This window comes from Fundulus heteroclitus, chromosome 17 (genome assembly GCF_011125445.2).
Source record: "Fundulus heteroclitus isolate FHET01 chromosome 17, MU-UCD_Fhet_4.1, whole genome shotgun sequence".
Taxonomy (NCBI): Eukaryota; Metazoa; Chordata; class Actinopteri; order Cyprinodontiformes; family Fundulidae; genus Fundulus; species Fundulus heteroclitus.
This window is the reverse complement of record NC_046377.1, coordinates 19,858,584-19,883,427: the sequence shown is the minus strand read 5'-3', so window position 1 is coordinate 19,883,427 and position 24,844 is coordinate 19,858,584. Positions and strand designations below refer to the sequence as shown.

The 24,844-nt window shown below is 40.8% G+C and overlaps 1 protein-coding gene across 4 annotated transcripts in view; it reads right to left on the bottom strand.

Annotated features, from left to right (window-relative positions):
* Positions 1–24,844, bottom strand: part of magi2a (membrane associated guanylate kinase, WW and PDZ domain containing 2a) — a 311,230-nt gene that overhangs the window by 38,974 nt on the left and 247,412 nt on the right. For 2 of the 4 annotated variants that reach the window (XM_036149357.1, XM_036149356.1), the window contains exons 12-17: positions 15,236–15,267; positions 10,168–10,369; positions 6,986–7,027; positions 6,791–6,906; positions 4,738–4,930; positions 365–628 (exon numbers count right to left, since the gene is read on the bottom strand). In XM_036149357.1, coding sequence (XP_036005250.1) covers positions 365–628; positions 4,738–4,930; positions 6,791–6,906; positions 6,986–7,027; positions 10,168–10,369; positions 15,236–15,267 — 849 coding nt within the window. The remainder of the gene's footprint in view (positions 1–364; positions 629–4,737; positions 4,931–6,790; positions 6,907–6,985; positions 7,028–10,167; positions 10,370–15,235; positions 15,268–24,844) is intronic. The other 2 variants (XM_036149359.1, XM_036149358.1) reach the window with 1 other exon arrangement.

The window sequence follows — 24,844 nt, the reverse complement described above, 5'->3', positions numbered from 1 at the left end:
AATAAGATGATAGAGATGAAATGTTCCTATTTTAAGTGGAAGAATCTTATTCCATTGGCAAATAGTCTTATTTAGTTGCTTGAATTAAGGAAAATGCATTAATTTCAAGAAAATTTGACTTACTTTTAGTTCCCTTTTGCAGTGATACTTTATCCCTTTGCTTCCTAATGTTGTCCTTCCCTTTTCTCCACCTCCTTGGGTCCTCTTTTACTTCCTTCCAGCTTGTTTTGTAAAGCTCAACCACCTTTAAATGCTTTAAACCTCAGTGAACTTTAGTATTTCATATTTTATTAAGAATGCAAAGGGCTGGAAACTCTTGGGCGTTATGTCTGGATAAATATGAAAATGAAACTGATGGACTCACTGTTGGTCGCAGCCGTTTCCGGCCGGTTGAGCGAGCTGATGATGACGAAGCCAAAGCCTTCGCTCTCCTTCCTACTGATGGAGACGTCGCTCGGCTTGGCGTTGGCGGCGGACGTCCCGTCTGAAGTGGCGGTGGCGTTGCCCGTGCCGCTGTTGGGCGCCTGGTTAGTGCTGGTGCTGTTTCCATACGTGTAGTCGCTGTGGGGCGAGCTGTGCTGCGTGGAGACGGAGCCCGGGCTACGACTGTTCTCTGGACACGACTCACCTGCAAGCGGAGGTAGACGCCTTAGTCCATCTGTTTAGTCGGTGTGTGATTGTTCAGAAGATTAAAGCTGCTTTTACAGGCTCTTCAAAGACTGTAATAACCCTTCAGTAGCTTCACTTCTGTCAGACGTCAATGTATTTTATTGGGATTCAAAGACCAACACATGATAGCGGATCATTGTAAAGTTGTTATCAGGCTGCCAACGGTAAAATATACTGGAGGCAGTATCATACTGTAGGGATCTTTTTTTTAGCAGACCACAGGGAAGCTGAACATAGTTGTTAGGAAGCTGGATGGAGGTAAATACAGGACAATCCTGGAAGAAAAGGCCTTGAGACCTGGTTAAGGTTCACCATCCATTATAGACGTCTTTCAAAATCTAACCTTGTTTCTCTCCTAGGCATTGGCTATTGGCTGAGCTCTTACTTCAAATACCTGTATGTGTTCCTTTTAATCCTCTTGACCGGCAAACTGACTTTCTGATCAACCGTATTTCTTTCCTAAAATAGTTACCTTTCTAACATAGAGAGTACTCCTGGTACTAACCAAAAGTTAGCACACAGCTTCAGTCGCTTCAGCTAGAAACCACTAATCAGTCCTGAAATCTGGGAGTAGTGATGGACTCAGACCTGAACCTCCAAAAGTATCTAAAGACAGTTACAAGGTCGGCTTTCTATCACCTGAAGAACATTTCTAGGATTAAAAAACTAACGTCTTAGCAGGATCTGGAAAAACTAATCCATGTTTATCTTTAGTAGAACTGATCACTGCAATGGTGTTTTCACAGGTCTGCCTAAAAAGTGGATCAGAACGCTGCAGCTGATCCAGAACGCTGCTGCCCGTGTCCTCACTAAGACTAAGAAAGTAGAGAACATGGACCCGGTTCTGAAGTCCTCACAAAGACTAAGAACGTAGAGAACATGGACCCGGTTCTGAAGTCCTTCCACTAAGACTAAGAATGTAGAGAACATGGACCTGGTTCTGAAGTCCTTCCACTAAGACTAAGAACGTAGAGAACATGGACCCGGTTCTAAAGTCCTACACTGGCCCCCTGGATCTCAGAGAATAGACTTTAAAATACTTCTGTTAGTCTATAAATCCCTGAATGGCTTAGCACCTAAATACATCACAGACTTGTTATCAGTGCATCAACCCTCCAGACCACTCAGGTATTCTGCTCTGCATACCTAGAACCAGAACCAGAACTAAACAAGGAGGAGCAGCATTTAGTTCCTATGCTCCACTTATCTGGAACAAACTTCCAGAAAACTGTAAAAATGCTGAAAGCCTAAGTTCCTTTAATTCAAGACTAAGAACACATTTGTTTAGGACTGCATTCGACTGCACTAGTTAAACAGTCGAATGCAAATTTAATTTTTTTTCCTCCAACTGCTTTTTCCTACTTGCTTTTTTTCTGCTTTATTTCCTGTATTTTAATCATGTAAAGCACTTTGCATTGTCTGTGTACTGAATTGTGCTATATAAATAAATTTGCCTTGCCTTTTTGTGTGGGTTTGCTTTGTCTTCTTAAACCCTCAGTGGGCCGTAACAGATCACTGTTCACCCTGAGCCTGGTTCTGGTTCTGCTGGACGTTTATTCTTGTTATAGGGGAGTTTTCCTCTCCACTGTCGCTACATGCATGCTCGGTTTGAGGGATTGCTGCAAAGTCAACGACACGATGCAGGCGACTGTCCACTGTGGCTGCTGCAACTCAATGCAATTTGCTGGGTTTCGTTAGATAGAAAACTTTTGACTAATCTACATGATTTATTTGACTTTTTAAAGTCCCTTGAGACGACTTTTGATGCGAGTTGGTGCAACTTAAATATAGTTGAATTGCATTTAACCAACATTACCTTTCTTTTCACAAGTATGCATGCACTACTTTGCACAACCCCTAATAAAATACACTGAGATGTGTGATAATAATGCTAGAGCGACTAAAAGAGTGATTAACAAAGAGATTATGTTGGCATTTTAATATAAAATCCGGATAATCTCAACCAAATAAAAGCCAGCTAGAGAATGGCCTTCAAACTTCAAAGCTGTTGCTTGTTTTACACTTGAAAATATATTTACAGTCGTAATTACCACCCACTTGTTGAATTGTCTCTCCCCCCCTAAATAGTGTGGAAAGCATTTAAATCAAAAGCAAAATTATGGCCAAAAAGTGTGTAAAATCCAGGGCAGACGTACGAGCTGAGGGCAGAGGGCAAAGTCTGACACTTGGTAAAGTGCCGGTGGGAGTCAGACGATTAAAATGGAAGTAAGGGTCACAGAAGAGGTCAGGCGTGAGTCAGACGGCAGCCCTTGGCGGGAAGAGATTGGCAGAGAGGGCGGACGGAACGAGGAAGGGTTGAATTGGTGAGAAGAGCGCAAGAATGTTTGTGGGAAGGTGGTGATGATGAGATCAGAGGAGGACGTGCCCTCTCAGACTCAAAGTTAAAAGCTGCGGGGGTAAAAAGGTTTAAGGATTCAAGACGGAGAAATGTTTGCTTTCTGTTTTTTTTAAAGAAGGCTTCAGTGTGGACGCTCAGACAGGGTTCCTACAGCATAAGGCAAGTTAAATTCAAGACTTTTTAATGCCACTTAAAACAAAAAGTTAAGACCAACTTCACGATAAACAAGATAAATCTGGTTGTGACAACTTCACCCAAATGTTTATTTTAACAAACCATTACTTTCTGGCCCAGTAGACATGTTTAAAATTTTGAAAAACATTCCATATAGGAAGAAAGCTAAAAAACACACAAATTACAGATATATTTTTTAACAACTACTGAACTGAATTCACAAACTTTGTTTTGTTCCCTACTAAAATAAATTATAAATCAGTTTTTAAAACCACAACATAACCAGCGCCAACTCTTTTTTGCATCTATGGTCCGGCCGCAACAGTTTTTATTGGTTCCACTATCGGGACGGAACCAATAATGGTTACATTGAGCCATTCAGTAAATGAAAAAATGTATAATTGTGTTAATTATTTTACTGTTTGGTAAGAATTACAAAAATAAAATCCTATTTATGACCTGGTAACAATTTTAAGACCTAAGAAAGACTGGTTTAAGACATTTTAATGCCAATTAAGGTCTTAGTTTTATATTACAGAATGCCTTTAAAGACTTTTTAAGGATCCGCAGGAACCCTGCTCAGAGATCAGTGCTTCAAGTTTTAACCTGATTCAGGAACGATTACAGATGTCCTTGAAGTTCTTCACATGGGAGCATGATGCTGTTGCTTTTTGACATGATTTAGCCTACTTCCTGTTCAGAGTTGGGTCTCATTCAGGTGAGCTTCGTTCTGCAGGTCCGGCTTCAATCACATCTGGATGTGGATCGTAATATTACACCCACATTTCCAAAAGATTTGGTTATTTATAGTGTTGCGCCGATGCCATTTTTTGGCCCCGATACCCGATACCTGATACCTGGCTGTGCAGTATCGGCCGATACCGATACCATACCGATACCATTACTTTGAAATTTATGTGTGTGTGTATATATGAAGAACTGCATACTACTTGGATGTAAAATAATTGCTATCATGGCTTTGTCAAGCTGCTACCTTATTAAAGCAGGAAAAAGACTAATACAAACTGAATCCAGTAGAACTAGTGAGTGTCGGTAGAGAGAAGGCTGCGTTCAAGTGACATACAAACATCAAAATGGTATCTGTGACCTATTTGTTGGTACTCGCCGATACGGATACCACCATTTTAGCGCGGTATCAGCCCCCCGGCCAATACTGGTATCGGTACAATTCTAATTTTTGTATTAAGTTAATTTCACTTTTACACAATATATTATGAATAACCTCAGCGTTTTTAAGAAAAGTATGTACAGTTTCAACAAAACTTTTACTCAGTTAAACATTTACTTGTGCATTATGCATAAGAACTGATCACAGTGGTTGTACAATGTTGAAAAACGTATCGGCCGGGGCGCCGATACCGCGCTAAAATGGTGGTATCGGTATCGGTGCAACTCTAGTTATTTACACTTAAGATGTGAACCTGGTTTCATAAAAGAACTTGGAGGCATGACTCTGATAGAGAAGCTATAAGATTCTAAAAAAAAAAAAAAAAAAAAAAGAGGCGGTTCCTTACCTGGGGCCTGCATCCTCCTCCTGATGACCAGGTTGACCTGTCCGTTGCGCCCCGCTGCGTGCATCAGGTCGATTACGTATCTGTGCGGCTTCCCCACCACGGGGATCCCGTCCACAAACAGCAGCTCGTCGCCCGGCCGCAGGCGGCCGTCCAGATCTGCAGGACTCTTCTCTATGATCGCTCCGATGAGAATCTGTTTGTTTTATGTGAACACGGAGAATTAGGTGGGACTCGGCTCCTGAGAAGACGGAGATTCTTGCCATAATGTTGAATTCTGGAGATGTTAGAGTGATTGTTATTCAGTAATCAGTAAAGCTCTTCAACTTTACACACAGTGCCTTGGTAGAAGCATGTCTCCCTTGAATTTTTTCACATTTTGTCATCCTGCAGCCAAAAATTTTAATGCATTTTATTGGGACGTTAGTGAGAATAACACAAAATACCGCACAACGATTTTATAATAACTGATCTGAAATGTGTTGCATAAAATCCACTGGAACCAAGTCAGCTGATTACAAGTTTACTGCAATCTCAGAGTAAATATATTGTGTAAAAAATACCGTTTGCAGAAAGCTGGAGTTAGCTTTGGGGAAATTGAAAAGAATTTTTTTTTTTTATTATTTTCATCCCAACACACTTATTGAAGCTATTGCCTTGATTTTATCTTAACGTTTAACAAATACATAATAAAAGCAACCAAGCGTTAAAGGTTTGAGCAAGTGAGCAATGGGTAGAAATGCAAATATTAAAATTTCATAAAAGACCAAATTGTGATGAATAAATAAATAAATTGGCTCATAAATAGGAACATCCTGATAGTAATAATACTAAATTTAATAATGTATCGGATCATACAATCTGAAACATTTTAAACTTTGACCAACATTTAAATAATTTTAATCGATGCACAATTTTTCTGTCCTTTACAATCTGGTGAATCACATTGACTTGGACATTTCACTTTAACCTCGGGTTTTCTGTTAATTTAAATGTTGCTCTGGTGGCTGAAGAGAGGACAACTAGGAATGGAGTAAAAAAAACACTCAAATCGCTCATATCTGCTGGATGTTTTCACTGGATTTTAGTTTATGAATTCAGTTTAGAAGCAGAAATGTTGCGAAAATAGGAGGACATTACAGTGGTTTGTGAACCATCCCCACCATGAAGCATGGTAGTGGCAGCATCATGCTGAGGATGGTTTAGATGGAAGATTCACGTGTGAAAATGGCCCAGTCAAAGCCCAGACCTTAATCCAACTAAGAATTTGCGGCAAGGTTTGAACGTTAATAATCACCGAATGCCATCCGAGTGAGTTTAAGCTATTTTTGCAAAGAAAAACGGACAAATATTTCAGTCTGTAGATTTGAAAAGGTTTTGGAAACATAGAGCCTCGGGTCTGTTGGGATAACTGCAGCTATAGGTCTCTGAATACAAATGCACATCACACTTTTCAGAGGTTTTATCTGGAAAACCACGTTTCCCTTCCTTCTCACTTCACAATTATGCACCATTTTGTGTTGGTTGATCACATAAAACCCCCATAAAACGCATTAAGGTTTGTGTGTGTGTGCAACGCGACACACTGCACTGCAAAAAGGGAACTCGAAGCAAGTAACATTTTCTTAAAATTAGTATATTTTTACTTCATTTGAACAGGTAAATAATATTATTTGCCAATGGAATGAGTATTTTTACCTGTAAAATAAGATAATTAGATATTCTGCACTTGAAATAAGATGATGGAGATGAATTGTTCTTATTTTAAGTGCAAAAATCTTATTCCATTGGCAAATAGTCTTATTTAGCTGCTCAAATCAAGGAAAAATACACAAATTTCAAGAAAAAGTTTCTTACTTTGAGTTCCCTTTTTGCAGTGTGTGAGAAAGCTCAAGGGGTGGTGAATACTTCTGCAGGTCTCTGCGTGTGGTTGGGTTACATCAGCAGCAAGCCAGCATTCTCTCAGGGCTGAGGGTCAGGGGTTAGGAACACAGTGGGCGTGGAGTGGATTAGAGAGTAGAAAATGACAGGGTGCCACACCCATCGCCATACGAGCCTTCTCACGTGTCTCCACACTCACAGGCTGCCCGGCCTCATCCCCGCCCAGCACCCGAAAGCCAAACCCCGACTTCTGTCTGCGCAGGTGCACCTCCATGTCCTGGTACTCCGCCCCTTTAATTGGGAGAAAGAGGCGTCAAATTGCGTCGGTAGAAGTTTAGACCAACAACCCACTTACGGATTATGCGATTACCTGAGGAGTCCACAGGAAAAACCGTCCTCGGCTGCACAGGTTCTGGACACAGAGAGAGAGAGAAAACCCAAGCAGACAATGAGAGAGAGATCCCCGCACACGAGCGGACAGCACAGCAGCCAAAAACAGATGCTCCCATATAAGCCCGAACCCCGCCGTCAGCACTAATGTCATCGCAGAATCTCAGCGCCATCCATAAAGTCAGGAAGTGCTTACAGAGTGTAACACGGCTCTTCATTATTTACAGGGCGAGGTGGGACGCTAGCACTGATCAGCAATCAGGGGCTTCACGCTACGCCGTGATCCGCAAAGCGCCGGGGCAGACCCGGCCACGGAGCGAGTGGCGGCGGATGAAAAATTGATTCCAATTGTATCTGTTTTAATCATAGCGAGCGCTCTGCTGGGACCCAGCGGGAATGATGAGAGAGGAAAATCACGACTGCAGACTGACACAGCTGTCGTCCCCGACAAGGGGATGACGACAACCACGCATTACCATAAAACGGGTTACAACCAAGCAGAAAACATATAAAAAAATCAGATGAAAGGGAAAATAACTCTTACTTTAATGGACCTAAAATAAAGATCTGCCACAAAGCAGCAAAATGGGGAATTTGTCTTCCTACACTGCAAAAAGAGGACTAAAAATAAGTATAATTTTCTCGAAATTAAAGTATTTTTCCTTGATTTGAGCAGGTAAATAAGACTATTTGCCAATGGAATGAGTATTTTTACCCCTAAAATAAGATAATTAGATAAACTGCACTTGAACTAAGACAATGGAGATGAATTGTTCCTATTTTGAGTGCAAAAATTGTTGTGTCTCTGTTCTGTCTTCTGTAACCCCAGTCGGTCGAGGCAGATGACCGTTCATACTGAGCCCGGTTCTGCCGGAGGTTTTTTTTCCCGTTAATGGGTGGTTTTTCTTCCCACTGTCGCTTCATGCTTGCTCAGTATGAGGGATTGCAGCAAAGCCATGTACAATGCAGATGACTCTTCCTGTGGCTCTACGGTTCCCCAGGAGTGAATGCTGCTTGTCGGGACTTTGATGCAATCAACTGGTTTCCTTATATAGGAAATTTTTGACCAATCTGTATAATCTGACCCAATCTGTATAATATGATTGAACTTGACTTTGTAAAGTGCCTTGAGATGACATGTTTCATGATTTGGCGCTATATAAATAAAATTGAATTGAATTGAATTGAATTGAAAAATCTTATTCCATTGGCAAATAATCCTATTTACCTGCTCAAATCAAGGAAAAATACTTTAATTTCAAGAAAAAAAGTCTTATTTTTAGGTGTATTTTTGCAGTGTATATATGTGTATAGAATCATGAAAAAAGTAAGTGCACCCTTTTTCAGTTTTAGGGTTACTACTGGATCATTGGCTGGTTCCAAAATAATCCCCTTCTGACAGGGGATTATTTTGGAACAGTTATTTATTAAGCAAGAATAAACAAAGGCAAAAAGTTGCTGCTTCCTGAAGGGCAAAGAGCAACACGGGTCCTGCTGATGATGAGCTGCACTTTATTAATGAATCTGCCTTCATGTGAGCACCTCTATAAAAACAAGGTGTAGCAGTCTGCGTGCTAGATGCCACGATGCCGAGGCGGAAAGACGACAGCAAGCTCGGAAAAATGACAGAAATGCAGCAGCTCTGCTTTAGACGGCAGATGTTGCAGTTCATGACAGCAGCTTTAGAAACGGACTGAGCAAGTGTGTTTGGACGGGTTCCTGGGAGGAAATATCTCCTCTCTAAAAAGAAAAAGGTCAGCACCGCCTCGTTTTGGGAATTCCTGTCCGAGTAAATCACAAAATAACATCTTTTGGACACAAAAAGCAAAGTCAATGCAACGCACTGCCGTTGCAATTTAGGAAAGGTGGTGTGAGGTGATAATTAGTTTTTTTTTTTTAACATCTGGACCAACACACACTGCGGTAATTAGCATGTTTAACAAAACACTTAAAGGCAAGATGCCTTTTCAGCATCGCTGTTGGAGGCTGAAGCCAACCGGAGCCCAGAGGTAAGCCGTCACAGACATCCTTCATGTCAGCAAAGGAAGCTCGTCCAGCCGAAACAAGACTCGACATCCACCGAGGTCTAGTTTTAAAAAAAACAAACTAAAAAGGAGATTTAACAAAATACAGCGTTGGATAAACACTCCAGACATTTAGCAGCTCATGTAAACCAGCGTCTTTGCATGATGTTGGGAGAAAATACCAGAAAGAATGTGAATGTGTGAACACAGCAGGTACTGCTTTTCATTCAGGTAAAGGTGGTCGTGTCATAAAAAAAAAAAGTAAAAGGTTAAATCAAATCATCCAGTTGGGTCATAATCTCATGTGCAGACACACAAAAGCATAAAATCCTTGTGAAACCGTCCTTTCATGTCTGCATTTCTAAAATCCACAAAGGTTCATGCTAGGGCTGGACGATATAGACCAAAAGCATTTTGATAAAATACAAATTATATTGATCAGTATCGATCATTAACAAATTGAAAACATGTATTTTAAGAGCAGTCTGGGCTATTTTTTGCTGTTGCTTAGCGACTTTAGATACAGAACACACAAACACTAAATTCAAACTCAACCCTTTATTCAACCAACTGTTTACCAAAACTGCACGTTTTTAAAAAGGAAAAAATAAAGCGTGCTCCCTGAACTCTATGAAGGGGGCGGAGCTTAGTGACGGAGAGTTCCTGGTTCTGCGTTTCTGATTGGTTGGGAGGATGTAATGACTGTAATAATAACCTACATGGCTAGAATGCTTAAAGGAGGGAAAACTTTATTCTAATGAACTTTTTATTGACCCTTTTCTTATCGATCGATATAGATTGTTATTGAATTATCGTCCAGCCCTAGTTCCAGCAGGCTTTTAAGGGTTAAAATTCCTACAGGGCCAAAAATCACATCAACAAAATGAGTATTTCAGCACTTTATAAGCCAGAACCACAAATCTGACGTCCATTAAACAGTGGAGGTTTCATTCAGGGGTTAGTCTCAGTTTATGAAAACAGCTGGTCGGTACAAACCAATAAAAACAAACTGTTGAAGGTTTGCTCTCTTGTCTGCTTATACGTTGCGTCCGCTCATTAAAAGATTAGTAAGGAAGGATTTCCCATCCAGGAGTCTCTCCTTCAGCTACATGTGTGCTTTCACCGCTCCGGTACTTACGCCTACTTTCATAGATAGCCATGGACTTCTCAAATAGGTCATAGGGGTCTGGTTTGGCCAGCGGCAGGGCCTCGGCGTCTGGGACCGAGGCCCTGTGAAGATGGCGTGTTGGGAAGGGGGCGCTGTGGGAGAAAACGGGAGCTGAGCGGCTGGTCTGAGCGGGGCTGTTCTGGCCCTGCTGGGACTCCCACTGCTCCAGTACCTGCAAAGCACAGCGGCATGACCAGTCAGTGCGTCCCCCTTTTCCTGCTTCTTCCACATCTGCTCTTTGGTTTTAGCGCCATCAGCACGGTTCAAAGACAACAAAGGAAAGCGTTGGACATTCACACAGCTATAAAAAGGAGCAGTTTTTGACTGAAGCAAAGGTAATTTTAGGTTTCCAAGCTGAGATTCTGCCACTAATTGGACTTTGGCCGCCTTTTCACTCATGTTCAATGTCTGACCATTTGGAAGAGGGATGCGTATCATTTATTTAAGGGACTTTATTCCTACGTTTTAATCATCCAGGGCCGAATCAGTGCCTAAGGAAAAGGATTAATGAGAAAAAGACCTAACAATATTTCATAAAAAACTTTTGTTTTGCCAACTAAACTAAAGACTACCTCCTTCTTTAAGAATCCATAATCCGAACTGAATACATTTCTCCAAGCTGGACTTCTCATTGTGTCATAATTTATTTGGTATTTACTGGATGGCAAAAATATAAATGGTTTAAAAGCATTGTGAATTTGTTTTAAACGCTAATGTGACCTCGGCAGGATTAGAAACACTGTATCCCTTTAATGTGGCAGAATATTATTTAGCCCCCAAATCTACATTTAACAGAAAACTTTGCAAGCTATTATAAATGGGATTGGCTTGAATTTTATCTGTTTAATAGGGAATCAATACGCAGGGTTTCTACACAGTCTTGAATAGATCAGAAAAAAAGTATCCGGCCATAAAAATGGTATAAAGCAACATTAAATCCCTTGGATAAATGATAAAATAAAGGAAAAAACAACTTGAAGCGTGGCCAATATGCAAGATTTCCTTCTCTACAGATTTGAATTTTATCAAACACTGATTTATGGATTAATAGCGCTGCCTGTGAAATGTTATGTTACTTAACTGAGATGAAAAACAAATAAGTAACTGATAAATAATTTCCTTATAATAAAAAAGATTGCTGCCCAGAGGCATGTCTCACAGTTTCCTCTGGTTACAGCTCCTTCGGACAAGCTTGGGTTTTGCTTAATTCAGTAGAGAAAACGCTAATGTTTTATAAATTCATTAAATATTAGTGTTTGATTCTGTTTTCCAGAGACAAATAACCAACACAATGATTGTAGGTGTTTGACTTTTAATCCAATATTTTAACATTTGTAGTCTTATCCATTGTAGTTTGTCGTCTTTTTGCTCATAATGTCCTCTGTATTTAACTTTGTGATATATATTTTTTTTTACTTTGAGCCTGTTAAGACTACAATTTGGCAGACAGGAAATGCCATTTATGGTCAAGACTGGTCCTTTATGGCTTTTTAAACATGATCAATAATGTAAGCCATATTAAAATACGGCAAAGAGTGAAAAAGTGGCCAAAGCTTAAGAAAAAAAACCTTTATAACATCTTTAGGAAATCAAAGTAAATGTGTGTAAAAATCCCTCCAGACGATCACAAGATGGGATGGCTGCTTTAAAGCAAAACAGGAAAGGAATTAGGGAAGATTTTAATGATTATACACAGAACAAAACGAGTGATCCTATAAATAGTATTTAGCGATTGCTTTATTGGGCTGAATAAGGATTAAACATCACCAACTTACACAAAACATGTTTTTTTATTAGAGATGACAGGTGCTATCGAAAGTGGGAAGCAGTGAAGTTAATGGGCTCTTTTATTGCTAAAACAGACAAACGTCCGGTTTAATGTTAATAAATTAGAAATCCAAAGCAGGAAAGATCTGCGCCGCCTGATTCTGGCTGGTTAGCAGTGAAAGGTTTATCGATGTTTTAGGGACAGAGGATCGATTCCAGCAACATGTTAGTGAAATAATTAGTGTGACAGGTTACGAGAAAGTTAAAAATGTGTTGGTTAGTGGCATAAACGTGATTATTTTCAGGACAAGGCGAACACTGGCGTAAGCTGTCAGTCTCTAAGGTGGAGAGCGGTGGGCTGTTTGGTGCTAATTTCATAGAGAAGCATCTTGAATGCGCGCGGAGGTGTTTGTGGCGCCAGCGACAGTTTTCCCAACACCAGTCAGTCTGAGCGTCGGCCTCGATGTGCCGGATAAGCCCGGCCGCGTGAGTCACAGCGGGACCGCCAGCAGACGGCCCAGATGACATTCTGACACGCCGGCCGTGTCTGCCGCGCGTTTATCATCGGCTGGAGGACTTAAAACGTGCTTTCAGATGTCACTTTTATGTATTTTCTAAGAGGAACCTGATCTGTTTTTCACCTTCAATAAAGCTGCATCATTCAGAAAAAAAACTGACTGAGACAAACCTAAATGGCTCATCTGCAAACAAAGCTGGATCTCCGGCTCTTCCTCCATGTTTTCACTCTCTGAGCTGTCCCAGATGTATGTGAGTGAAGCTAGGCGGAGCGACATACGTCTGGCATGAGTCAGGTTAACAAACCTCGATGTGTTTCAGAAAAAAAACACAAATCAGTGCAGGAAAGTAACAGTTTTCTGTTTTTCTTTTCATCGAATACAAATGTGACAAGCGTTTGTATTTTCGGCTCCCCTGAGGCCGAACTTTGTAGAGCCGCCTTTTGTTGACCCACATCTGGAGAACGAAATCGATTAATCTTCTTTTTCTGCCAAATAGCTCGACTCCAGTCAAAATGGATCAAGGACATTGGGGAACATCTACTTTCAAGTATTGTGACATATTCTCAGTTAGATTTAGTTTTGGACTTTGACTAGGCCATTCTTACACGGGATTATTCCCCCCAAATCTAAACTGCTCCGTTGGAGGCTGAAAACGACTTGATAGCCTCAAACCTTCAGCCGGAGCTACAACTGTTTTTTTTTTTCAGGACTTAATGGTACTAATTATATCAACTCAAATAATATTTCTGGTTCCTGTTGAAGGATCCCCTCAGCATGATGCTGCCACCACCCCATCTTATGACTTCATCAGTGGCTTTCTTGTTATAGTCTTATCTTTTTATTTTGACTTTAAACTGACTTTTAGGAATTAAGATCAACATTTTCATTGTCATGATTAACCTTTTGACCAGTTTTCCAGATTAACTGATTGCTCAGATTAATACGATCTGAGTTTTAACGCTATTCATGGTTTTAAAATCCACATTTATCAAACTGTTTAAGTCTGACTTTAGCGTCTCGTCAGTCCTAACTATTGTCGACTCTCTTAACGACACATTTGTACAGCGCATTTCAGTTTCTCTTGTTTTGACGAGGGGTTGCAAAGGGGACGGATTTTTTTTTCCAAAAGCTAAAAATTATGGTAATTTATAAGAATTAACTAGAGTCTGAGGATAACTTAAGCAAACGGCATCAAACACGTTTTGTCACAGATTTTCATTAAGTTTTAATTACAGGCTTACAGTCCATATTCAAGAGTTTTTGGTTCAATATGTTTATTAAAAAGAAAGCAAGGAAGAAGGAAAAAGAAGGTAGGTGGCATAGCAATAAATAAACAAATAGACACATGGGGGGAAGGAAGGAAGACACAAAGGAGATGAGACGTTAGGACACAAGAATGGGAATAAATGAAGGACGCAAGAAGGCAAAAAGGGGGGAGGAAGTTAGGACACGAGGATGGAAATAAAGGAAGGATACAAGGAAGGAAGGAAAAATGGAGGGAAGATGTTAGAACAAAATGAAGGAAATAAAGGAAGGACACAAGGGAGGAAGGCAGGAAAGAAGAAAGGAGGGAAGACTTTAGAAAAGGACGAAAGGAACAAAGGAGCGTAGTAGTTAGGACACAAGGACGGATATAAAGGACAGTTTAAGTCCAACTTTCAATATTTCAAAATTCTGGTTTGTGTGTTTTGACTTGGAGCAGCCTTCATTGTTCTCCATAAACCAAGATTAATTGATTAATTAATTGATTCTCCATGCTTGGGATGTCGTTTTTAATCACTTATTTCTGCTGCATTGCTCGGTCTCCATGAGCCTTTTTATTCTCCAAAAAACCTCTGAGGCCAGAAACTGAACAACTGGATTTATCCTGGGGTTAAATTATAATCTAAGTGGGTGACTATTAAAAGAAGTTGGTTGGATTTTATTTATGGGTATCAGAGCAGAAGGTTGGGATACAAATCCACGGCACGCTGTGGTAATATTGTTATGAAGCACGGTGGCGGCTGCATCATGCTTTTCTCTGGCAGGGACTATTTAATCTGAAGGAAATACGTTACATTTAATTTTATCCAGGGTTGTAAAGGCTGTTACTTTCCTGCACTGATTTGTGTTTAATATAGATTTATATAGTTACATGGGAATTGAATAAAAACGCAGAAGCTTGTAGTTGTAACAAGTCAAAATGGGAAATTTTCGAGCAATGGGGATACTTCTGCGGCGGTCATTTCCAGAGAATGGTCATATTTTACGGAGATGGAGCAGAAGTAGCAAACAATGAAGGGATTTTCAGCGACTCAAGTGCTTTAAAAGCGCCGGAGTTTCTGGAAAAGAGGGAGCCAGGGTTCAGGGACGGGTCGGGGCGGTGCTGGGAGGACGTCCAGGCGTGAAACGGATTAAACCAACAGCCGCGCTGACTGAGACAGAGAGAAGACAGGCTGAGAGAAATGTGTGCCGGCATAAGAGCGTGACCAAAACAAAACAAAGGGAAAAGTGCGTCTGATCCAAAAGAAAGAGAGTTTAGATAAAGCTGTGAAGGAATATAAAGACGCCGGGGCTCTTAAAAGACAGGATATCAGTGAAATCCAAATTACAGGATCAAAGCTGAGAGAAACTCTAACAGGATATTAGGATTTTTCATGATAACAAATCAAAACGTTAGTCATTAGTAGAGTTAGTGTGATGAAGGGGGAAAAAACTGAGTCTTATAAATAAGCTGAAGGAAAATCCTGACATTTGATGCTGTCAGATGTTACCTGTTTTGGAGTCTTCCAGGGTGAATAGTGACCTGAAATGTTGAGAACACAAAACATGCTTTAGGGTAAAAAAAAAAAAAGAAAAAGAAAAAGAATAATGATAAAACTGGTGGAATAAAAACAAAAACATCTGAAATACAGAAAAGATGATGACGCTGACATGGTGGAAGTAGTTTATGGATGAGCGGGGGGAAAAAAACAAACAAGAAGACATCTGAGACGACTAATAAACGTCTGCACAGAAAAGCCTCACGAGAAAAAAATGTGTGATGAGGATGATGATGGTGAGAGCTTAGATAAATGCTGGCCCAGAAGTGGCGAACTAATGACAAATAAAGGACAAAAAACAATAAATAAATATTTAATAATATGAAAACAAGAGGACCATGTTATAGAGGAAGTAATAAAAGAGAAGCAAAAACATCTATATCTGTACATTAGTGTGAAAAATGCTGATTTGAGCCATTTCTATTTTTGCATTTTAATGATGTTTCTTGTTTTAGATTTGCAGTGAAAGTAGAATGATGCATTTTGAACAGGCCTCTAAACACAAAGTGTTTGCTCCTTTTTCATATTTTATAAGTAAATCATCTAAAAAACAAACAAACAAGAAGCCTCCAACAGCGGCTGAGTGGGTTAACTTTCACATCGATGTGTCAAACTGGCTGAAAACATCGATTCCTGTTGTCCTGGTGTGCTTCCTCAGACTTCAAAACTGAATTTTCTTCCTTGTTTCTCAACATTTTGAAACAAACTGATTTCAAATTCTCCACAGAAAGGAAAAACAACAACAACATCTCGTCTGACTGAAATTTGCTCTGTAGCCTCTAAGCTTTCTGGTTTTTAAGACATCGGCGCAAAATTTCTTCAACCTGTGAGCTCCACCTGTAACAGACGTATTACAAATCTAGAAAAGCTGCACACATTTAAGTTTACAAATGAAAATATGGTAAAAGATGCAAAATAGCTCATCAGGAACTGATCCTGGTCCAGTTCAGACCTCATTTAGGTTTTTATAGGGACCACAGTCAGGGACTTCTGTAGCAGACTTCTAGTAGATTACAGTATACAACTTAAATTGGGTGTTTTGTGTATCTAAAGACCCACTAGTGATCAAGAAGTGTTTTCTTTCAACAAAGAAGTTTGGAAGGGGGACACTAAGGCTACAATCAAGCTCCATCATATATCAGAGCTCTGATTACCCCGTATGTTCCGAACAGAGCACTTCGCTCTCAGACTGCAGGTCTGCTGGTGGTTCCTAGAGTCTCTAAAAGTAGAATGGGAGGCAGATCCTTTAGCTATCAGGCTCCTCTCCTGTGGAACCAACTCCCAGTTTTGGTCCGTGAGGCAGACACCCTATCTACTTTTAAGACTAATCTTAAAACTTTCCTTTTTGACAAAGCTTATAACTAGAGTGGCTCATGTTACCCTGAACTACATCTATAGTTATGCTGCTATAGGATTAGGCTACTGGAGGACATCAGGGTCCATTTCTCTCACTCTACTGAGTTCTACTGTTCTCGAATTTGGCATTGTTTCTCATAATTTCAGCTTTTAACTTTTTGTTCTCTATCTCTTTTTTTTTCTTCATAGTAGGTACACCTGGTCTGGCGTTCTGTTAACTGTGACATCATCCAGAGAAGACGGCTCACCCGCTACTACCATCTAATGTAGAACAGATTACTAGATCAATGTGTGCTTCTGTGCTTGTTTGTCTGTCTTGTTGTGTCTCTGTTCTGTCTTCTGTAACCCCAGTCGGTCGAGGCAGATGACCGTTCATACTGAGCCTGGTTCTGGTTCTGCTGGAGGTTTTCCTTCTCGTTAAAGGGGAGTTTTTCTTCCCACTGTCGCTTCATGCTTGCTCAGTATGAGGGATTGCAGCAAAGCCATGGACAATGCAGATGACTCTTCCTGTGGCTCTACGCTTCTCCAGGAGTGAATGCTGCTTGGAGAGACTTTGATGCAATCAACAGTTGATCACAATATTCTCCTACAAAGACTTGAACATACTGTAGGGATTAAGGGGAAAGCATTAGGCTGGTTTAAATCTTATCTGTCAGACAGATTCCAATTTGTTCATGTTAATAATAAATCTTCCTCAAACTCTAGGGTCACCTGTGGAGTACCACAGGGTTCAGTCCTTGGACCAATTCTCTTTACTATATATATGCTTCCGATAGGCAAAATTATCAGACAGCATGGGATTAATTTCCACTGTTATGCTGATGATACTCAGCTATATTTATCCATAAATCCTGATGAATCCAATCAATTACTTCGACTGCAGTCATGTCTTGATGACATCAAAAGCTGGATGACTTTAAATTTCCTGCATCTAAATTCTGACAAGACCGAAGTTGTAATCTTTGGGCCAGAGTCCTCAAAAAATAAACTTCTTAACCAATCACTTAATCTGGGTGGCATTAACCTGGCCCCTGGTAATAAAGTAAAAAATCTTGGTGTTATTTTTGACCAAGACATGTCATTTAAATCCCATATTAAACAGGTTTCCAGAGTTTCCTTTTTTCACCTCCGGAATGTCGCCAAAATTAGAAACATTCTGTCCAGGAGTGATGCTGAAAAACTGGTCCATGCATTTGTTACTTCAAGGCTGGACTATTGTAATTCTTTACTATCAGGAAGTCCACAAAATGCAGTTCAAAGCCTTCAGCTGATCCAAAATGCTGCAGCAAGAGTTCTGATGAGAATCAACAAGAGGGATCATATTTCTCCAATTTTGGCTTCCCTTCATTGGCTTCCTGTTAAATCAAGAATAGAATTTAAAATTCTTCTTCTAACGTATAAAGCCCTTAATAATCAAACTCCATCATATATCAGAGCTCTGATTACCCCGTATGTTCCTAACAGAGCACTTCGCTCTCAGACTGCAGGTCTGCTGGTGGTTCCTAGAGTCTCTAAAAGTAGAATGGGAGGCAGATCCTTTAGCTATCAGGCTCCTCTCCTGTGGAACCAACTCCCAGTTTTGGTCCGTGAGGCAGACACCCTGTCTACTTTTAAGACTAGGCTTAAAACTTTTCTTTTTGACAAAAATTATAACTAGTGGCTCATGTTACTCTCAGTTACCTTTATAGTTTTACTGCTATAGGCTTAGGCTACTGGAGTATATCAGGATCTAATTTTCTCACTCTATTGAGTTCTACTGTTCTTCAATTATGCATTATGTGTTGTCATTTCTGCTTTAACTTTCTGTTCTCTCTCTTTTCTCTTCATAGTAGGTACACCTGGTCTGGCGTTCTGTTAACTGTGACATCATCCAGAGAAGACGGCTCACCCGCTACTACCATCTAATGTAGAACAGATTACTAGATCAATGTGTGCTTCTGTGCTTTTTTGTCTCTCTGGTTGTGTCTCTGTTCTGTCTTCTGTAACCCCAGTCGGTCGAGGCAGATGACCGTTCATACTGAGCCTGGTTCTGGTTCTGCCGGAGGTTTTTCCTTCCCGTTAATGGGTGGTTTTTCTTCCCACTGTCGCTTCATGCTTGCTCAGTATGAGGGATTGCAGCAAAGCCATGTACAATGCAGATGACTCTTCCTGTGGCTCTACGGTTCCCCAGGAGTGAATGCTGCTTGTCGGGACTTTGAAGCAATCAACTGGTTTCCTTATATAGGACATTTTTGACCAATCTGTATAATCTGACCCAATCTGTATAATATGATTGAACTTGACTTTGTAAAGTGCCTTGAGATGACATGTTTCATCATTTGGCGCTATATAAATAAAATTGAATTGAATTGAATTGAACTGGTTTCCCTTATATAGGAATTTTTTGACCAATCTGTGTAATCTGATTGATTTTGACTTTGTAAAGAGCCTTGAGATGACATGTTTCATGAATTGGCGCTATATAAATAAAATTTAATTGAATTTAACTGAAATGTAAGAAGTGGCAAAAGCAGAAAAGTTTGAAAGCGTTTAGGTTTATGTTTCTATCTTTGCTTTCTTTTACGCTGCAAAGCTTCCTCAGTTACTTTCCTTTAACTTTTGTTCTCTTCTATTGTATTTTTCTGAATGTTTTCCATGTGTTGCAGAGTTTTATCCCACCGTAGCCATTTAATTTTTCACGTGACCACACGCTGACCACACACGTGTACGACTCGGCGCCCCCCCAGCCATTAATCTTCCACACGCTTCCATCAACACATCACGCCGTTCCCTTCAGTTCCCGTGTTGCCAAAAAAACCAACTGAACATTTGTGAATCAATCACCGATCTGTCAGCACCGCCAGCAAACCCATAGCGGAACGTAAAGCTCCAGCTTTCGCACAATCGGGTTGGGTTCTGTGCCGCCGCACAGCGAGGTAAAGGTTACACCTTCTTCCTTTCTCTCCCCAATCCGTCTTGCGGTGACCTTTCGGGAGGCATTTCACACACTTCTGCTGTTTGCAGCCTTGCTCGGCCACAACAAGCGGGAGTCATTCCAGGCGACGGAAACCTGAGAGGCAGCGGCAGATTTTTCTGCAGCCATACCGACAAGGCGCATGCAGGAAAGAGCAAAATTTAGGCCTTGAAATTTAATTTGCCGTGTTTTCTGGAAACCGCAACCCCATGCAAAACACAGAAATCTAATTATGGGACGACTGCTTGAGCTATGCGCCAGAATTCACAGTTTAGCCCCTTGTAAAAGAGAGCTCCTCTCGCAGCCATCGCCAAAAGCTGCATCTTTCCAAGCGTCTCTCAGTTGGAACAGCCACAGACGGGAGACGGTCACAACGGCGTATTAAAAACTGTTTCAGTTTCTCTTTCAGTGTGCACGGGAGTGTTTTATCAGCCCGCGAACAAGAGAGAGGGATAACTGCTGGAGACAGATAAGGTTTTTTTTTTTTTGCTTCTCCGCCTGCTAAGAAGGTCAATCAATAAAAAAGCTCCTCAGAATACCTGCATCTGAGTCGGCGTGAAGGACGGAGCGAGCCGAGTCCTCCGTGTGGGCGTCAGAACCGCAGCTGAGCTGTACAGACAGAAAGGGTGGTGGTGGTGGGGGGGGGGGGGGGGCAGCTACCAGGCATCGGTGACCGAGGCTGTCCACAGGGTGAAGTCCCTGTTAACTCAGGCATGCCAGACATTTAGTTGGACGCGAGTGTCACAGTGCCCCGTGGCAACGCGATGAGGAAGTCTGGGAGGACGGGAGGGCCGAATGAGCTGTCCGCTGTGCTGAAAGCTCCCCAGCGCTTATCGGACGTGTCAGCTCGGCTGCAGGGATCTGCAGGGAAGTCCAACTTGCACTCAACTTTGCAGCTAAAGCCGTGCTCTGGCCTGCAGAACCTTTCACAGGATGTGCGTGTAAAAATCAGCCAAAAGCGGTGGAACAGGCACACGGTACGGGTCTCATTCTGACCACACTGGTAAAAGGGAACTAAAAGTAAAAAATTCTTGAAATTAGCATATTTTTCCTTGGTTTGAGCAGGTATATAAGACTATTTGCCAATGGAATAAGATTTATGCACTTAAAATAAGAACAATTCATCTCCATCATCTTATTTCAAGTGCAGGGCATCTAATTATCTTATTTTAGGGGTAAAATATACTCATCCCACTGGCAAATAGTCTTATTTACATGCTCAAATCAAGGAAAAATATATTAATTTTAAGAACATTTTACTTACTTTTAGTTCCTTTTATGCAGTGCATGGACCTTAAAGTGTCCGGTGTTTAAGGTCAAACCATGTGGAAATGTTTTCAGGGCTGCTTGTCTGATGGTTTTACACAAAACTCTTTAAGTGTCTGTCATAAAGTGGAGAGAAAAAGATAACAGAGGGTGGAGAACGCTCCAATTGGTCCAGTTGTTTAACTTACAGGACCTAACAAACGTATTCACATCCCTTTACCTTGTTTTATAACTTAACCCTGCTTTGATCTTTTACACAACTTTCTTCCTGACCTCTAAATGTTTAGAATTTTGTATTTTAGGCAAAACTGTGTAGAAATGGTCCTTGGCTGATGATTTTACACAAAATTATTTAAATGTCTGTCATAAAGTGCAGAGAAAAAGATAACAGCACTAGAAAAAGGGAACTAAAAGTAAGTAAAACTTTCTTGCAATGAGTGTATTTTTGCTTAATTTGAGCAGATAAATAACACTACCTGCCAATGGAATAAGATGTTTGCACTTAATACAGGAACAATTCATCTCTATCATCTTATTTCAAGTGCAGGATATCTAATCTATCTCATTTTGGGGGTAAAAATACTCATTCCATTGGCAAATAGTCTTATTTATTTGCTCAAATCAAGGAAAACTACACTCATTTCAAGAATATTGTACTTATTTTAGTTCCCTTTTTGCAGTGAGAGGGTGGAGAATGCTCTAATTGGTCCACTTGTTTAGTATTTACATCCCTTTACCTTATTTTATAACCTAACCCTGCTTTAATCTTTTACACAACTTTCTCCCTTACCTGTCTGCCGGGTTCGCTCAGTAAAACTTTTGGTACTGTACACTTTTTCAACCCCAAAAACTAAAAGTTTTATTCCCTTTGAGACAAAAGCAGGAAGAACTGTTCTGATAGTGAAGGAAACTGTGGAGCACTGTTTAAATCATGACGCTTTGTGTCTTTGAATGATGCATAATGGGCAACAAGTTTTTTTCTCCCACAATACAAAGTTACAATTCGTACAAGAAAAAAAACAAACAGGAGTTTTGGGCAATCTCATAAACCACGATTGCTACATAAACATGGATTTGCATGAATAGCTGCTTTAACCCAAGAAAACAGGCTGGTGTGAATCTAAGATCTACGGATCTAGATACAGATGGAGGTTTAACGAAATGTGTGGTTTGTTTTTTTAACTGAAAGCAGTCTGATTGCGCTGACAATAGCAGCAGATGTGATCGTGTCAGGTTAGCGCGCTAATGCTTCTGTAAACGCATCTCCATTTCCCAAGGAGGTCTGGCTCCTTCACACGACGACCTGAGCAGAAAAAAAACACGATGTTTTCGTCTTCTCCTGGATTCCCCGCACAGAGAAATCAGTCACATTGTGCCTTTGTGCACAAACAAACCACTTACAAGCTGCAAACTGCTTGAATATGCATGATATGAAAGCTCAAAACACAGCGCCATTTATCAAAGCGCGCTCACGCAGTCGCCGAATGATCGCTTTAGTGTAATAACAGCAAAACAGGAGCACTTGATTTGTTTAAGAGGTGACTTTGGTTTCTGGCTGCTCCTCCCACACGCAGGGAGGAGATGTCAAGTGCAACTTTTAGCCTTGTGATCTAATTTTTAAAGCAACATGGCTGCCAGCCATCGACTTTGCCCTGGCCTTATTTCTTTGCAGAGCCCCTGCCTGTCTTCTCTGGGCAGATATCGATCCCTGGCAAGGCACCTCCTCAGTGTCAGAACTCGCAGGGAGACATCTCAGAGTGTGAACAAAGCTGAAAGGCTGTGATCTCCTGGCAGAGAGCCCAACTCATCACTCTCTTCCGCAGTCTATTGTTTTTTTTTTTTCCCCCCCACCACCAACTTCTACATGCACACGGTAGATGGATCACTGTCTAGTTAAAACACAGCGATTCCCTGCAGGGGGGGTGCAAAGTTTCTTTCCATGCAGTTCAGGCGGATCGCTGCAGCCTCTGGTCACATCAGGTGGGAGGTCAGAGCACGGCCCCTTATTCAGGACGTATTATTAACCTTTGGGAGCATGTGGGTGGTCAGCGTCGCTGGAGAAGGTAGCTAAATAGCTAAGAAGAGCTAATTGTAGCTCTGCATCTGTGGATTGAGCCACGGATCCGTAATGGCTGGGGTAGCTGCTAATGGGGCAGTCAGCAATCCTTATGCTCAGGCTAAATGATTAGCGGTGATGAGAGGAAAAGTGCCCATTTGCAGGGAAAGGTGCAGTGGGGTCAGGATACATTTAAGGGATGGGCAAGTTTCATAAACGTGATCTGAGGCATCTGACGGCAACCAGGTTGAACTGACTGGCAGCTTTTGTCTTTATTTCTGGACGTTAAACTACTGGTTGAAGTGTTTAGAGATGTGTTTCCCTTGGTTCCTGAATTTGGGGGTTGAGATATTTGCAGAACGCAGCCGGATATTTATGAGCGATAGCGGTTCTGTGCACCATATCAGCTAGAAGCCGGGTAGGTCAGCTACATTGGGCATTTCCAGATGTATTACGAAGGGGGAAAAAAAGGTAGAAAATTAAGCAACTTTTTCCAACGAATGACACAAAGTGGTGAAAAAACTGACGCGGAAGGAAAATGCTACATGGTTCTAAAGTTTCTGCACTGCAAAAACGGAACTACAACTAATTAAAATTTTCTTGAAATTGGTGTATTTGTCCTTGATTTGAGCAGGTAAATAAGATTATCTGACAATGGAGTGAGTATTTTCACCCCTAAACTAAGAATATTAGTTTAGGGGTCTATGATCTTATTTCAGGTGCTGAAATTATATGAGTTGTTCCTATTTTAAGTGCAAAAATCTTATTCCATTGGCAAACCATCTTAATTACGTGCTCAAATCAAGGACAGATACACTAATTTCAAGAAAATTTGACTCAGTTTTAGTTTAGTTTTTGCAGTGTGGTACTGATAAAATCCCCCTTTGCTTTGACGGCTCTCGGTTTAATCTAACGCAACCCTTCTGATGTCATTTAACGAGAAAATACACTCCGCCTGCGTGCCGTTTAACATCAGTATAAATTAAGCAGGTCTCTGACGGCCTCAGGTTTTTTTTTTCTAGTGAACAAACGGCATCATGAAGCAGCTTAGAGCGCCATGGTAACCCTTGGAGGAGCTGCAGAGATACACAGCTCAGGTGGAAGCATCTGTTGACATGATAACGGTTAGTTGTGGACTCCAAACATCTGGCCTTAAAGAGCGATAAGACGAAAGGTGCAGGAAGGTGCTGTGGTCACCCTTAAAATGCTTTTCTTATCGTGAAACATGGCATTACAATTTTTTTTAGTTTTGGAGTGGGTAAGGGAAGCTGGTCCGGGTAGATGGAAATAAAATCAGGGCAGCCCTGAAAGAAAAACTGAGGAACCAGGAATCTGAGATCGGGTGATGGTTCAACTCCCAGCAGAACAAGCTTAAACATCTGGGCTTAGATCAGGCGTGTCCAAAGTGCGGCCCGGGGGCCATTTGTGGCCCTTGGACAGCATTTCATTAAAGACCAGCATAATGGCTGATGCAGATTGAAACTTTTTATTTTTAATTAGGTAAAAATGATTAAAGACAGGTTAAAAACGTTAGGTACAACCAAAGGTATTCATCTTTTAATAACCAGACTTCTTATTTTCTTTAATTTCATAGTAAATGGAACTACATCTTGCCAAGATCTTTTAACACAAACGCAGACCTTGGTGTGCCAAAATCTGTCTTGAATTAATTTATTAAAATGAACCAAATTCAGCAAGTCTTTTCAAAAGGAATACTGATCCAAGTCCTATTCTTGGATCAGTAGAGTCACTAGACCAAAAAGAATGCTGTTAGTTTTAATATCTTTTAATAAAGCAAATGAGCAAACCTGTTTTAAACTTTGGATCTACAGTGATTTACACGTCTCTTTTCTACAGAAAATCTGACTAATTTGTTTAATTTGAATTATAGTATTTTGTAGAGTAGGTAAAAAAAGAAAAAAAAAAAAGA